Source organism: Heptranchias perlo, chromosome 34 (assembly GCF_035084215.1).
Source record: "Heptranchias perlo isolate sHepPer1 chromosome 34, sHepPer1.hap1, whole genome shotgun sequence".
Lineage (NCBI taxonomy): Eukaryota > Metazoa > Chordata > Chondrichthyes > Hexanchiformes > Hexanchidae > Heptranchias > Heptranchias perlo.
Genome location: NC_090358.1, coordinates 14,540,039 through 14,555,407, shown reverse-complemented (window position 1 = coordinate 14,555,407; position 15,369 = coordinate 14,540,039). Strand labels below are relative to the sequence as shown.

Below are 15,369 nucleotides of genomic sequence, written 5' to 3'. Positions count from 1 at the left end.
ATCTGTACCCCACCATATGTGTAGTTTGTAATATTCACAAAAGTTTTGCCACAAACCTAGTTTCTTTGTAGCTACTCTTTAAAGTTTATTCAGTTAAGAAATATTTAGCTGTAGTGTAAAGTTCAGTATCACAATGAAAACCCTACCTCGACAGTCGTAACCTTGACAGGCCTGTTTTGTGCAAACACATGTTCTGATAGCTGTTAAAAAGAAAACAATTTTAGCAATCATATTTCCATAATTATGCAAACAACCAAATAATATATAAAAATACTTGAGCCAAAAAATCTTTAATGTTAAACTTGTTCAGATTAAAGTTTTTACAAAAAGTAAGATACAACCCATTGAACAAGACATTGGATTTGTGCAGACTATGTCTCCTTATACAGGCTTGTGCCATATACGGTTTAAAGTCACAGAAAGTAACTGCATGTTGTGAATTGTAATTTGCGTTCTACCCCTTGATTAGAAAAAGTATAATCAATAAAGAACAAAGCATATAGAAATTCTTTATTAAGAATACAAATATCAATACTTTATTCAAAGAACATGCTCAGTTCTGTGCTTTTGTAACTTAAGATAATTAAAATGTGTGCTCTACCTGGGACAACTTGTGTTAATATTAATTTTTAATCACAAAGGAGTGAAAAATATAAAAACTGGTTGCTGATTAACACACAAATAATATACTTTGTACAGCTTACCACCTCTTAATCCAAAGAGATTTGGAGATGAAGGTATACGGCACGATAGTTTCGCTCCGACATAGATTGTATCATATACCATAAACCATTACTGTGTTCAATGCACCCAATGGATTAACTTTCAGCAAATCAAAACCAAATTTTTGAAAAGCAAAAAAAAAACCTGGGCCATGATTATTCTCCATTTAACTTATGGTCCACAAATGAAATTGTGGGTATGAGTGGCTTTGAAAAATGCATATCCTGAGAATGCAAATTATAGAATTTGCTTTTGACCAGACATCATGTGGATACATATTATGAAAGATTATATGGTTGCATCCAACTATCACAAAACTAACATACATATGAATCCTGCCCGTACTCAACAAAATCACAATTTAGTGCATTTCATGACCTGTTTTCAATCTTAAAATGCAAATTTATTAGGGTTTGGAGTGTTGTTTTAAGCAACAATGCATTGTACAAAATTATATAATTGTTTCCAGCATAAATTTAGCAATAATATATCTAACACTGAAGCAATACGACTTGCAACTCAGCCTCAATCTATTATACAGAAAGTGATCTAATATCGGCAACTACTGCCTTTTGAAATGCGTGCCAGATTAGGGTATTTGTTTAAACCATTTGAGTTACTCCCTTGTCCCTTACCACTCACTTCTGTCATTAATGTGCAGGGCCACAGGGATAGGGCGGGGCAGTGGGACTAGCTGGATTGCGCATGCATAGAGCTGGCGCGGACTCGATGGGCCGAGTGGCTTCCTTCCGCGCTGTAATCTTCTATGATTCTATGATTAATGCGGTGATACTTCAAAATCTTTCCCCTCGCTAAATTCATTACTGCCAAGTCTGACCTGGAATAAAATATTCACTTTTTAATTTGACTGTACAGCTGCAAATGCTGCTCGAGTTACTAATTAATAACTTTGATAAGGTCTTAACAAGCAAAAAGCTGAATTTTTATTCATTTTTGCCAATGCTTGTTAAAGAATTTTTGGAGAGATATGAATCCTCAGATCAGATAAACACCAATAAGTAGTACACTGCTGCTTTCTATTGACATTACATCCCTTCTCACTGACATCTATTACTTTGCAAAAATTAGCAAAGAAAGAAAGTAAGGAAAATTTTGCCCCTAGAGACCATAGCCGGGAATCTCCTCGGAGCTCCTCCCGCTCCATCAGGTAACATTGGCAGAAATCCCATTTACATGCATAACTTAAGGCAGCGGAGTGGTTGAAGCCCTGAGGAAATTCCCGGTCTATACATTATATAAAAATATAAGCTCCTCCGATGATTGAGTTTATTCAGAAGTAACAGAGCCACAAGGAACAAGGAAGTCCCAGGTTTAGTCTCCATTCTGTGCTTAGTTAGTTGATCTTAGCAGGAATGTCTTTAGGGACGCTACAAAAGGCCTCAGTGTCTCTGGGGTAGAATGGAGAAAATCAACCATTGTTCCTGCTCCTGATTGTCTCTATCCAGCAACCTATGCTGGAAATCGGCATGTGTGAATGTCAGGTGAGGGCTAGATTAGTTTTGGCGTGATGCCTCCCACAGTCAATTTGCCTGTCAAGACTCAAAGTCAAGTCTCACACTCGAATAACAGCAAGTTGGGCGAGGTGCCAGAGGTGTATACCCCGACAAGCAGTCAATGTCTTCAGGAGAGGAAGGGAAAAGCTGACAAAAAAAAAGACAAATATTGAGTTTCAATCTTGTGGTTTCAGTCATAAAATCTCAGGATTAATGCTGAATCTAGACTGCTTAACAAAATTAACGTCTTGTTACTCACTTCTAGCCAGCTATTAACTTGTTTTTATTTAAATAAATAATTAAGTGTGTTGAATAATATTTTTTTAGGGTGTCATCGTGTTAAGTCTAGAGCTAGAACAGCTTCTTAAGCATTGCATGCAAATTCTTCTGCCTAACCAAAAACTGAGTAAAATCATTAACAATCATCCACTTGTGAATAAATGGCTAATCTTATCAATTCATATTTAGCACCTTCAACGATGTTCCTAACCTTCTTGAATGAAAAGGAACTCTATTGATTTAGACTAGGTGCACTGGCCTGATCAATAGTTCTGATAATTCAGAACCCCTTTGAAAAAGAAAGAACTTGCATTTATATAGCGCCTTCCATGACTTCAGGGTATCCCAAAGTGCTTTACAGCCAATTAAGTACTTTTTGAAGTGGAATCATTGTTGTAATGGAAATGCAGCAGCCAATTTGCCAACAGCAAGGTTTCACAAAGTGCAATGAGATAAATAACCAGATAATCTGTTTTTTGATGTTGATTGAGGGATAAATATTGGCCAGGACATAAGAAGAACTACCCTGCTCTTCTTTGAATAACGTCATGGACTCTTTTATGTCCACAAGAGGACAGATAGGGACTCGGTTTCATCTGAAAGAGACACCTCCTTCAGTGCAGTACTGCCTCATTATGTGCTCACGTCTCTGGAGTGGGGCTTGAATGCATGGCCTTCAGACTCAAAGGCAAGAGTGCTATCACTGAGCCAAGGCTAACACCAAGGTAGTAGAGAGGGAAGGGCTCTGGCCTATACCAATTTATCAATCATCACCTTGAAGAGGAAGTCACCCTCATAGCAGGAATGTTCCTTTGACAACACCCCTCACAAGGATTTGGATTAAGCAGTTGATGAATAATCCTGTATGCAACATTGGACTTGGGTGTCTAGAACATCAAGGTGGTTGGCACAATGCAAGCTGTCCTGTTTAGATCATTCTATCTTGTTGAAGCCAGATGTTCATCATATAACTGATGAAGAAACTCAAAGGCTTGGCATTAGTTACTGGAAGGCATTACCTGGAGGCTGGTTATGAGAATACGTGTTCATGTACCCAGAGTTTGACCATGATTGGTTGTAAAGAAGGAAACTGTTATGCCTGATGCTCTGCACTCACTATGGAAGCGGAAACACTGTTCCAAAGGGTGTGTGTACAAGTTGCGGTCAGGAGAATGGTGGAAATTCAATCATGCGTATTGTGCTGATTTGTGCTACTTGCCATAGCACTCATGAGGGGATCCTGATATCTGCTGTCTGCCTAGTGAGGACTCAAACTCACACTTGTCAGTTGTTTAATAACCAGCTAGTTTCTACCCTCTTTCAAGAGTGGGCAGGCAAGGAGTCTCTTTGGGGTTGAGTTGGTTCCAAGATGGCAAGCACGGTGACAGAAGATCAACCCTCTGTGGGAGAATCAGTAATCTGGTGCCTGAGCCAGGAAGGTACGCCATACTGCAGGGTACTGTTGACGATTGACCAGCCAGGCTGACTCATTCATGGGACCTGAAGGGTCAGTCCTCCTTTCAGCTCCAGATAACCCTGCAAGCCAACGTCCTAATGGGCTGAGTAGCAGAACAGGCAATAGAAAACTTACCTTTACTCTGTGCTGCTGGAAACCTCAATCTAAATGCAATGTTTTCTACTGATTTTTTATACTCTTCATATTCCCTTTAGCTGTTGTTACTCTATATCTTCTTTCTTGTGACAGGTCAGTTGCCTGTTTTTCTAAGTTAAACAATATTCAAGCTGCTGCTTCAGATAAGGAATGCAGCTGAATTAAGTAATACATGGTACTTTGTGCTATGCCATTTACCTGAAAAAGCACTTAATTCCATTAATTTTAAAATACCCAGACTTGGTAGAGTGAAGGGACGACAATAAAAGGAAAGAAAAACTTACAGGCGTTGTTTGTAGTGTATATACTAAATAATGATGTACAACATAGTAAGGTATACTGGAATCCAATACAGTTAAACAATAGAAGTTAGATATAAAGGTTCATTCCTAAACAAGAATCATCAGTGATGGCATGGAATAAATGCTATTGGACTGCTTTGTACTGAGACATAAGGACCTGAAATACTAATTTTGTAAGCTTTGACCAAATTGAGCATCAGAGCACCAAATGACCAAGATAGAGTAGGATCACAGGAATCCCAAATTCTCCACAACCAGATCAGAAAGTGGCTTCCATATTTAAATTAATTGGTCTTGCTCCAAATAATTGATTATTAAGTTTACTGGGAACAAACATTTATCACTATTAAACCAACATTTATAATGTGTGGAGTGGTATAAACATTAGTCTGAAGTAACTCAGATGTCTAAATATCACATTTTTATGTGATGTTAATTGGGCAATAAAATTATTAATGCCGAGAGTTTCCTCAGGGCTTCTCCTGCTCTACTGCTGTGACTTCGGTAGAAGTTCGGTAGAAACACCATTTACCACATAACAGGGATTTCACCAAAGTTACGGCAGCTGACAGGAGATGCCCCGAGGAAATTCACCCCAACACTCCAAATATCTGCCCTTGACTTTTTTTTCATGCTGACATATGTTGATTGTAAACATTATAGCTGACTGGTAAGACATTTCACTATTGTAATAGAAAACACCCCTGCAATGTTTTTACCTTTCTGCTGGGATGCGTTAGTAATGCATCAGAAGCCCTCATTTGTGTAAGAACAGCTGGAACAAAAAATGAGTGTGATTTTTAAAATAATGTTCAAATAAACAAACTTTCACAAACTACAAAATATTTTGACAAGATTTAGAAAGAAAAATCTTGCATTTATATGGCACCTAATCACATTTCCAGGACATCCCAAAGTGCTTCACGTCTAATTAATTACTTTTTGAAGTGTAGTCACTGTTGTGTAGGAAATGCAGCAGCAAGGTCCCATAAAGAGCAAATGAGTTGAATGGCCAGTTGAACTGTTTTCAGTGGTGCAGGTTGAAGGACGAATGTTGTCCAGGACACCAGGAGAACCTCTTGCACTTCTTTGAATCTTTTACATCCATCTGAACAGGAAGATGGGGCGTTGGTTTAATGTCTCAACTGGTCTCAACCTATGAAGCAGAACTTCTTCAGTGTTGCACTGAAATGTCAGTCTATGGGCTTGAACATACAAGCTGTGACTTAGAGGTGAGAGTGCTAATGTCTGAGCCAAACTGACACTTAAGGGTAATTTCACCAATTGCATGCTCCCAGAAAGGAGCCATTCTTGGCAGGAGCGTGGATCACATATAGAGCTGCAACAAGGTAACACTGATTCTTCAACCCACGGTCCATTGGAGCAAAACTTCTTGTTGCGAGCAAATAATTTACATTTATTATTGTAGTCCACGTCTTGTTATATTGAGAACATTTTGTCCCTTTCAATTTTCAATTTAAATGTTTTCCATTTTTTTTAAGTTTTCTCTTCACCAAATATAACTACTGTCTGCAGCAGACATGTTTCTTAGAAGCCCTACACATATCATGCATTCACTAAATAACTCATCCCTCATTATATTTACACCTAAACTACAAAATCATTACTGAAAATGTATATATGTTATATAACCCACACTGGCTCACAGTCTTCCTCCCTCTCCTCCATCCCACAACCAGCCCATGCTGGATGCAAATCCTACTGCAGACATCCGATGCGATTCCTGGTACAGGTGTCTGAAGTCCATATATGCATAATCAACTGTCATATTCCTGAGATATTGTATGACCTCTCAACAATACTTCCATGCCAACCTAGAATACTGGCAAAAGCCGAGTAACAGCTTCAAAAAAGGTGACACAAACCCCAAAAAAGCTGACAGCCATCAATAAAGGCCTATTACATTGAAAACGCAGTGGGGTACTGGCTTGACATAACATGAGCTGAATATCTAACATTCCGTCATTGGTATAATGGAAGATTGCGGCAAGAATTGCAGCATTTTCTCTCAGAAAAATTGCAGGTTATTGTGGATATATATATTGGTACTTTCTGCTGCTAAATCTAATTGTTAAATTATTTTAACATTATTTATACAGTTGTCAGTGGCACAGAGACACTGTTCTCACCCTACGCTCAATTTAGAGAGCAACTGTTCTTCCATCTTCCACCTTCCCCCCTCTAGTTCATGGCCTTCTTTCTGACCTCTGCTCAGTTCGTGGAGGCAAAACACTCCCAACAAATACTTGCTGCTGCTGCTGTTTTGCTCAGTGATCCAGCTGCATGCTGTGGTGGGAATTCCTGATCTCACATAACTATTGTCAGATCAGGAATTCCTACCCATTCTCCTCAGTCATCAATTAAATTTGTTACAATTTAATACAGGTAGATATAACGCTTTTGTTTGATGTCACTTCCAGTCACCATCTTTGTTTCTTTCAGCATATAGCAAAGCTCTGTCCTCTACCTCAGAAGCATCAGATAGGAGTCAGACTTCACGGGGTGACCTTAGTGCAGCATGGGAAGTTTAAATCCCCACTGATTTTTACCTGCATGCGTGAACACTGGATGCAAAACACAGATGGTTAGAAATTAAGTACTTCACGCAAATGCCATATCGAAGAGAATAACAAAAATCAAAAAAATAAGTACAGATGAGAGAGCCCATTTAGCTTGTCCTTCCATAGAAACCTATGGGTCATCCCATCACAGCATCTAACTGCCTCTTACATGGCTCCAAGCTTTTGCCTCCACTACCTTACCCAAATGATAATTTCACATGTTAATCATTCTCCGTGAAGAAGTGCTTCCGGACATCGGTCCTTAACTTTGTACCAATATCTCCTTGTCCAGCAATTGCGCTCTAACTTGAAGTAGGATGAACATTTTATATTCTACTTAGTACCTAATGTAGCTCTATTAGGTCCACACTCATTTTGCCTCCTTTCAATGATTGGACAAGTTAAGTGTTGAATCTACTGCCACTCCTAGATCTTTCTTAGCATTCCTCCTTCCGAGTTCAACAGCATTCATTAAGTATATCCCCCATAACCACAGTTCATACTCTCAAATTTCTAATGCAACTAAACTTCACTCCCCACTTAAGGAAACTTCAAATTGAGCTTTTATCTTCTGCGATTTTTAAAAATGTTAAAATGTAAATCAAATGTTTAACTATATTGTTTCAAGTTAGTTTCTGGCTAACTTTACTTGCTTTATGACAATTTGTAAAATTATGAGTTCCTTACAGTGGTTGCAATGGTATGCAAACATGAGTATATGTGGTGCACAAATAGCTTAATCATCCAATGCCAGATCTGGCTTGACCATATTAGCTCTACTAGGCCTTGCGCTCTGACCCAATACTCTTGGATTATCCTATAGAGCAGCGTTTCCCAAACTATTTTAGCTCCTGCCCCACAGTAGTGAAGGCGAGCACTCTCACGCCCCCCCTATAAACGTAAACATTAGATATTTGTTGATAACTTACAAAACATAAAACAAAGTTCAATATATCACGAGTATAAAAATAAAACATACTGTTTTCCTAATGGTACTGGCTCTCACCCGACAGGTCTTTACTGTAAAGCAGCATTTCCCAAACTGTGGGGCGTGCCCCCCGGCAGAGTGCCTCCCACAAACACAGCCCATTGGTCATTTGCCGGAGCGACGTCATGGCCATTTCGTGGGGCATCCCCGGTCAAGTGAGTGGATTATCGTAATCTAAGGCAGTGTCCCAAACCGCTACGTGTAAGGTGTAGGGAACACGGCAAAATTTTTCACTTTGGGACACACCTCAACATCGTTTTTTCTGAAAATATTTTATTTTTCCGACCTCTTTGCGACGCCCCCCCCGCCCCCTTTGGAACTTTTTGTGACAGGCCCCACAGTTTGGGACACGCCACGATAGAGCAACAGTAACCCCAGGATCTTTTTCTCCACTACCAACTGCCTCCTTAAACCCCTCTTCCCTGTTCCTTCTGCCCTCACCTCCAACAAGCCAGGAGTTCATGGATTTCTTCAGCACCAAGACAGATACCAATCTGCTCAGACGCTTCTGCTCCTTTGCCCCCTTGCCCCCTTCCTTCACTAAGCCAAACCTCCCACTAGTCCTGCCCCCACTCAAGCCCTGAACTCCAGTCCTGCTCTAGATTCTCTCCCATCTACCCACTTCCCGGTCTTCTCCAAGCTCATCTCATCCATTTGACCTAGCTCTTGCTCACTCAACACCATTTCCACTAGCTCCTGAGCACCCAACTTCCCTATCTGGCTACCATACTAACTGATATTGTAAATAGCTCTTTCATTATCCCCCCCTTCTTCAAATAATCCATCCTGGATCCTTCTGTCCGCGTTAACAACCACCCCTTTTCTCCCCATGGTTCTTGAACATGTTGATGCCTCACGGATCCATGCCCATCCCTCCCACAACTCCGTGTTGGAATCCCTTCAATCCAATTTCTGCCTCTTCCACAGCACTGAAAAAGCCCTAACCCAAGTGGCAAACAACATTCTCTGTGATTTTGACCAGGGGGAATTGTTCCTCCTAACCATCCTCTGCAGCCTGCAATACAGTAGATCTCAACATTATGCAACAACACCCCTCCGCCATTGTCCAGCTCCATGGGACTGCCCTTGCTTGCTGGCTATCAGATCATAGCCGAAGCATCTCTAGCAATAGCTTCTCTTCCCACCCCCACACCATCACTCTGGAGTTCTCGAAGGATCCATCCTTGGCTTCTTTCTCTACGTGCTGCCCATTGGTGACATCACCCACAGATTTGAGGTCAGGTACCACATGCACACTGATCGCCTCTACAACTTTACCTGTCTCCACTCTACCTCTGTTGCTGATTCTCTCATGCATGTCTTTGTCACCTCCAAACTTGATTACTCCAATGCTTTCCTGGTTGTCCTCCCATCTTCTGTAAACTTCAGCACCTTGCTCCTTGTATCCCATCCTTCACCAATCCTGCTCAATCATCACTTGCATCCTTGCTGATCCACATTGGCTCCTTCTCCCCCCATGCATGAAATTTAAAATTATCATCCTAAGTTTAAAACCCTCCATGGGCTTGCCCCTCCTTATCTCTGTTAACTCCTCCAGCTCATGTACGCTGATGAAACCTATCTCTACCATCTCTCTCGACACCTTCACTACCTCTGTGCTGTCACATCTAGTCTGGGTTGAGCCGCAACTTCCTCCAGCTAAACACTGGAAAGACAGAAGCCATCGGCTTTGTCCCCCACCAAAAACTTCGCTCCCTCGCCACTGACTCCGCCGCCCTACCTGACTGTTGTTTCAGACTGAACCAGACTATTCCTCTGCCCCAGCTTCTTGTGAACCCTCCCCTTTACCCTACTGTTAGTGGCTGTATCTTCAGCCACCTAATTCCCATTCTCTGGAATTCTTTCCCTAAAGCCCTCCACCTCCCTTTCCTCCTAAAATCTACCTCTCTGACCAAGTTTTTGGTCACCCCTCCTAATCTCTCCTTCTTCGGCTCGGTGTCTCTTTTTCTCTTCATGCCTCTGTGAAGCACCTTGGGCAGTTTTTCTACATTAAGGGCGCAATATAAATGCAAGTTGCTGTTGTTGTAAATACAAAACTAAAATAGACACAAACTAATTACTCTCTGATGGTGCATAGAAAAGACAGTCTTTGATCTTGGATTGCCTGGGCTCATCCGACAGGATCTTTGAGGAGTATTTTTCCAATTTGGATACAAACTGATCGATTCTTTGCCCCATGTTATCGAGAACCTCCATCTGGAAAGGTGCATGTTCACGAAAATATTGTGACATTGATTCATATGAACTAAACATGTCAGGCTGAATACTCATATTAAACTCATCTCCATCAGGGAAAATCTGTGGCCAATCAGTCTGTAACATAAGAAAGATAAATGTCACAAACTAAAACATATATCTTAAATTCAACATTTTCAATTGCACAATTTAATAATTTTTATATAAAGGGTCAAGTTAAATCGGGAATAAACAGGTTTTGATTTTTGGGAGATTTTGACTCAGAAAATATTTTCCCAATTATTAAACTATTTCTAATTATTCAAATTTGGTGTGTTTTTCTGTTGAGTAGTTCTCAATAGTAATTACATGATCTTTCCAATTCTTCATGTTGCTTTTAGCACTCTCAAAGGTAATGGTGATCATATGGCCCTCAAATGCCAGTGATGCTTTTAAGCAATCTCACTGACTATTAGTAATCACATGATTGTTCCATTTGTGTTACTTTCTAGCTGTCTCATTGTATGCTTGTAACTGACTTGATTGCCCTATGTATGATTTACAGGGCTCTCAGTCAATGCAGGTAAAGATTGGCAGGGCAGGAGTAGGGATTCACCACCTTTCAGTTTTTACAATAATGGCAGCTAGCACCCTTCCAGCCACTGCCACTGCAGAATCCAGCTTCATGTATGTGTAAAGAATGTGACAATTAATTGATTTTAGTGCAGCATCTTTGACTAGCTTTAACTAACTTCAGTTCCACTTCCCAGCTGTGGGGCCAGCAGCTACACTATCTGGTTATGATGTCCGTTCAAGAGCCAGAAATCTACTGAAAATGCTTGCATTTGAGGATACTGTAACAGGAGACCACCGTATCAGAACATGACATTGAATGGAAATGGGATGCACAGGACAAACTGCAGTTAATTTATGTAAATTATGATCCAACTCTGATGGTGCAAGATTGAGCATGAGGCACTCACTCAAATGATTGGCCCCTAAATGTCATAGGACACATGTTCATAATTTAACCTCCAACCTCTCGGCCCAAGGGCAACATCAGGGGAAGTCCACTAGTTTTTAATTAAACGGAAAGTGTATTGAACTGGTAGTCTTCTGCATTACTTCTACAAAATATGATCTTGATCTCAAGGAGTCTTCAAGGGAAGCCACCAAGCAGAGGCAAGGTGTTTCACCACAAGAAAGAAACTGGAAGGCAAGTCAAACTGGCTGACTCTTATGCCCTTTCTGGCAGCAACTTTAAATGGTACTGTCAGAAGCCTAGCAGCAGAACTCTTATCCACCCTCTATGTCAGACAGTTCTGCATAGGACTTAAGAGAAAGCAAGGAAAAACTAAGTAGAAAGATAAAGTTTACGCAATACCAATATATTGCTACTAAATGTCACAATACACATGTCCACAATTTAGAGACATCTATTAATTGGTAAAAAACCTGTAATAGATCTCTAAACATGGTTTGTGCATATCAGTAAATTCAACAATTTCAGATATTTTTTCTACAATTTATCACTTTTCTCTGCTACTGTATTTGGAATTTGATGGGAAACTTGTCAATCCGGTAATTTCTGGTTCATGGGTTCTTAGATGTATTTTCTTAGTATGTCAAAAAATCTTTCCATTTGCTTTCAAATGCTAGAACATGTACTATCTGAGTAGGTGGTTGCTGTAGCCAGAGGCATGTTAAGATATTTTCCATCCACAAAGTCTCTCCAAAATGCCTCAGAGGAAGCTCCCTTCAATTCTATTGAATGTTTTTTTCAGCATCTAGGGCACCAGAGAAGACACATTGCAATGTAGCGTAAGATGGTTGATGCGTAAAGCTAGTGGACATCACTCAATTGAACGCCTCACAAAAATGAAATTGCTTTGATCAATGTGGGCAAGTTGAGACACTAATTTACTCAAGCAAATAGCCAGAACCATGACTAGAATTTTAGAGTCACAATTTAAAGGGCGATTGGCCTACAAGAACTACAACATACAAGAACTGTGCCTGTATTAATAATTAAAGAACTCACTGTTTCCCTCTACATGTCCATGATGGATTCTTTGGCACTTATTTTGCTAATAGTGGTAGGAAGTAAAGTAAGCTGTGCAGGACTGAGCTTTTTATGGAAGTCTGAAGGAAGCTATCTGGCTAAAGGCTTTGTTTGTTTCTACTGAACCAAAATCATATATGCCATTGGTTCAATAAAAGTAAATAAAGGAAGATTTAGGGGCATCCAATCAAGCCATATATTTGGCCTCCAAACTTGGTAACAACAAATTAAGATAAGCACTGATTTTATCAGTAGTGGCTGCTAACTGACATGTACAGGGCACAGTAAAGCTGATGAAATGATGCTTAATTACTAGAGGGTGTTTGACCAACTTTATTTTCTGTGAGCGCATCATCAGGATTACAGTTTAGTTGTCGTTTGTGCAGTGCAAAGGTCAGAAGCCAACCTGGCTACAGTGATAATCATCGGTTTACTTTCAAAAGGACATTGATACACTGGCGAGAATTCAGACAAGAATGACGATGATTTCAGGAGTTAGACAGTCAACTTTCTGAACCAATCACATCAGAAACAACATTTTCAGTTTATTTGATCACATTCTGCACACACAGAAATTTTGAAACATAAAACATAATTCTAGCTAAGCAAAAGTATTTTCCAATTATATTTTTATCAACATACTTTATAATAATTTATAAAGTGACATACGGGTACAGTATCATGATAAATCCTTTTGAAGAAGATTTTTAAAAAACACATTCTATAATGTTCCCCCTTGGCAATGATACCAAATAAGAGGGCATGGTAAATTATAAGGAAAAATGCAGCAGATGACATGAGGACCAAGACAGGTTTGGGGGATGGGTAGGTGTGTCACAAATACAGTTCAGCAAAGATAAATGTGAAGTGGTACATTTTTGGAAAAAGAACAGAGAGTAGAAATGTACACTAAATAGTAAAATTCTCAGTGGAGTGGAAGGGATCTGGGGAGCAGATACAGAATAAAAACAGTTCTGAAGGGGGGAATGGTGCCTATGCCAAGAGAGCTATTTACAGCGTTGGTGAGCAATGTATAGTCAGGAGTTGGATGAGGTGGGGATTGAGGGCACAAGCAGTAGAAGAATTGAACCTGGTGCAGGCTGAGGCAGATGAGATTATAGGGTCAGGCAGGAAATTATTACAGCAAGTGGCTTTTGAAGCCAATTCAATCAAGACTTGAACAAGAAAAATATTACAAGGTACTCGTAAAGAGCAGGAAAATGGGTCTGGAATTGATAGCTATGGTGTGAAGCTGGAAGTGACAGATATAATAGGCTAAATTGGACTTTTTCTGTGCTTAAACTTCTCAGATTCTATAGTATAACTGGAATAGCAGTGTACTATGAGTAAGAAACAAAGTCACTTACCAGATCTTGAAACTGCAAATATTCTTCATAGGTTTTAGGTAGTTTTGCCATTTTCTATAAATATTTACAATGCGCAGATGTAAAATTTTACAGTTTTATTGAAGCAGTTGGAACATCTAGTGCTATAGCAAATAAAAAACACTTTAAATCGTTTACATTAAATTGGTATAAATTTGATCGAGTTTGGTTGATTTTTCAGTTTTTCAGTGCACTAAGAAAGTGAAAACAAAATTAAACTTATCATAACTTCTATTGCATGACTGGTACTCTTTAATCATAAGTTACATAGATCTCTACTTAGATTACAAAGTGTTTAAATTTCTCCCCATATTTTAAAATGGATCAAGTATGCACCAGATATTAGTTTGTGAATAAAATTCCCAGATCACTACTCTACAGAGCGCACTACATACAGAATTAGGAAATGCAAATCTTAAGACAAAACGTTAAAGACTCATCAACAAATGAAAACCAACCCCTCCCCCATTAAATACTTATCACAATGAATTATGAAGATAAGCATCAGCAGACTTCCCCCACCTCCCCACTCCAAACCATCTCTGCTTTACAATCATCCTTAAGTCATCCTTTTACTTCTGGTCTGCCTTTTTTATTTTCTTTTTTTTTAAAGTAATTCTTTAATTTTCATTACTGTGGGTCTGCTTTTATTGTCCTTCTTTATGTTGCTTTCTTTTAAAATAAATTGAATAGCATAACAACTGGGTGCATGGAGCAAGAGGTATAAATTGAGTCCAGTTGTTTCTCAGTACCTGAGACCTGGAGAATTATTACTGTGATGCAAACAAGATCCCAGTTATTTCCCAGAGCCTAATGCAAGCTCTAACAGATTTTGACTGAGCAAATGATTGATTAATTTTGCATCTACATTTCAGAATACAAGAAACATATTAGGAGATTATGATCAAAAAAATTGACACCAACTGTAAACCCATTCAAACAAATGCTGTTCATTGTTGACTAAAATTTACCAAAATAGGCTATATTATTAAACCAAACAAGCAAGTCTCAGTCCAAATAAGTACAACTTGATAGCACACATGCCCTATAAACTAGTTTCAGGAAAAAAATGCACTTATATAGCACCTAATCATGTCTCCCATAAATGTCTCAAAGGACTTCACCCATAATGATAGTTGTTATGTAGGCAAACGCAGCAGCCAAAATCCACTCTCAGCAATGAGGTGAATATATATGGTAATGTTGAGGGAGACATGTTGGCCAGAACACAGTAGAATTCCCTTCCTTCAAATCGTGCCCCGGAATTGTTAACCACCAAGAACCACAATGGAATGGGTAGACAGGAGCTCAGTTTAACGTTTAACTGAAAGACTGGACCTCCATTAATGCAGCACTCCCTCAGTACTGCACTGAAGTGTCAGACTAGATTATATGCTCATGGGGTTTGATCCCAGGACCTTCAGATTCAGAAAGGTTGTGGGTTAAACTGAAACAAGTGTGACCACAGTTTAAATATCCCGCAAGTCCTTAAACTACTTTCAGAAATGATGTGGAGAAATCCTTTCTTACCCACGTTAAAGTCAGCTGAAAGTTACAATGTACTTATGTGCTGCAGTGTTTAAAGTAGAAGAAACTTAGAACATAAACTCACAGGGGAGACACGATGTCATAGTTTACTGCCGCTCTGTTGCTATGTAACCCTAACAACAAGACGCTTCCGGTACGGAGGGTGTATCGCGTTCCTTGACCGCCCCAAGTATTCCCC

The 15,369-nt window shown here is 39.6% G+C and overlaps 1 protein-coding gene across 1 annotated transcript in view; it reads right to left on the bottom strand.

The window, feature by feature from the left end:
* Positions 1 to 15,323, bottom strand: part of LOC137301584 (protein FAM227B-like) — a 177,999-nt gene extending 162,676 nt beyond the window's left edge. The window contains exons 1-5 of the mRNA XM_067971137.1: positions 15,256 to 15,323; positions 13,626 to 13,679; positions 10,082 to 10,334; positions 5,150 to 5,205; positions 147 to 200 (exon numbers count right to left, since the gene is read on the bottom strand). Of these exons, the coding sequence (XP_067827238.1) occupies positions 147 to 200; positions 5,150 to 5,205; positions 10,082 to 10,334; positions 13,626 to 13,676 (414 nt within the window). The 5' untranslated portion in view covers positions 13,677 to 13,679; positions 15,256 to 15,323. The remainder of the gene's footprint in view (positions 1 to 146; positions 201 to 5,149; positions 5,206 to 10,081; positions 10,335 to 13,625; positions 13,680 to 15,255) is intronic.
* Positions 15,324 to 15,369: the final 46 nt, after the last annotated feature.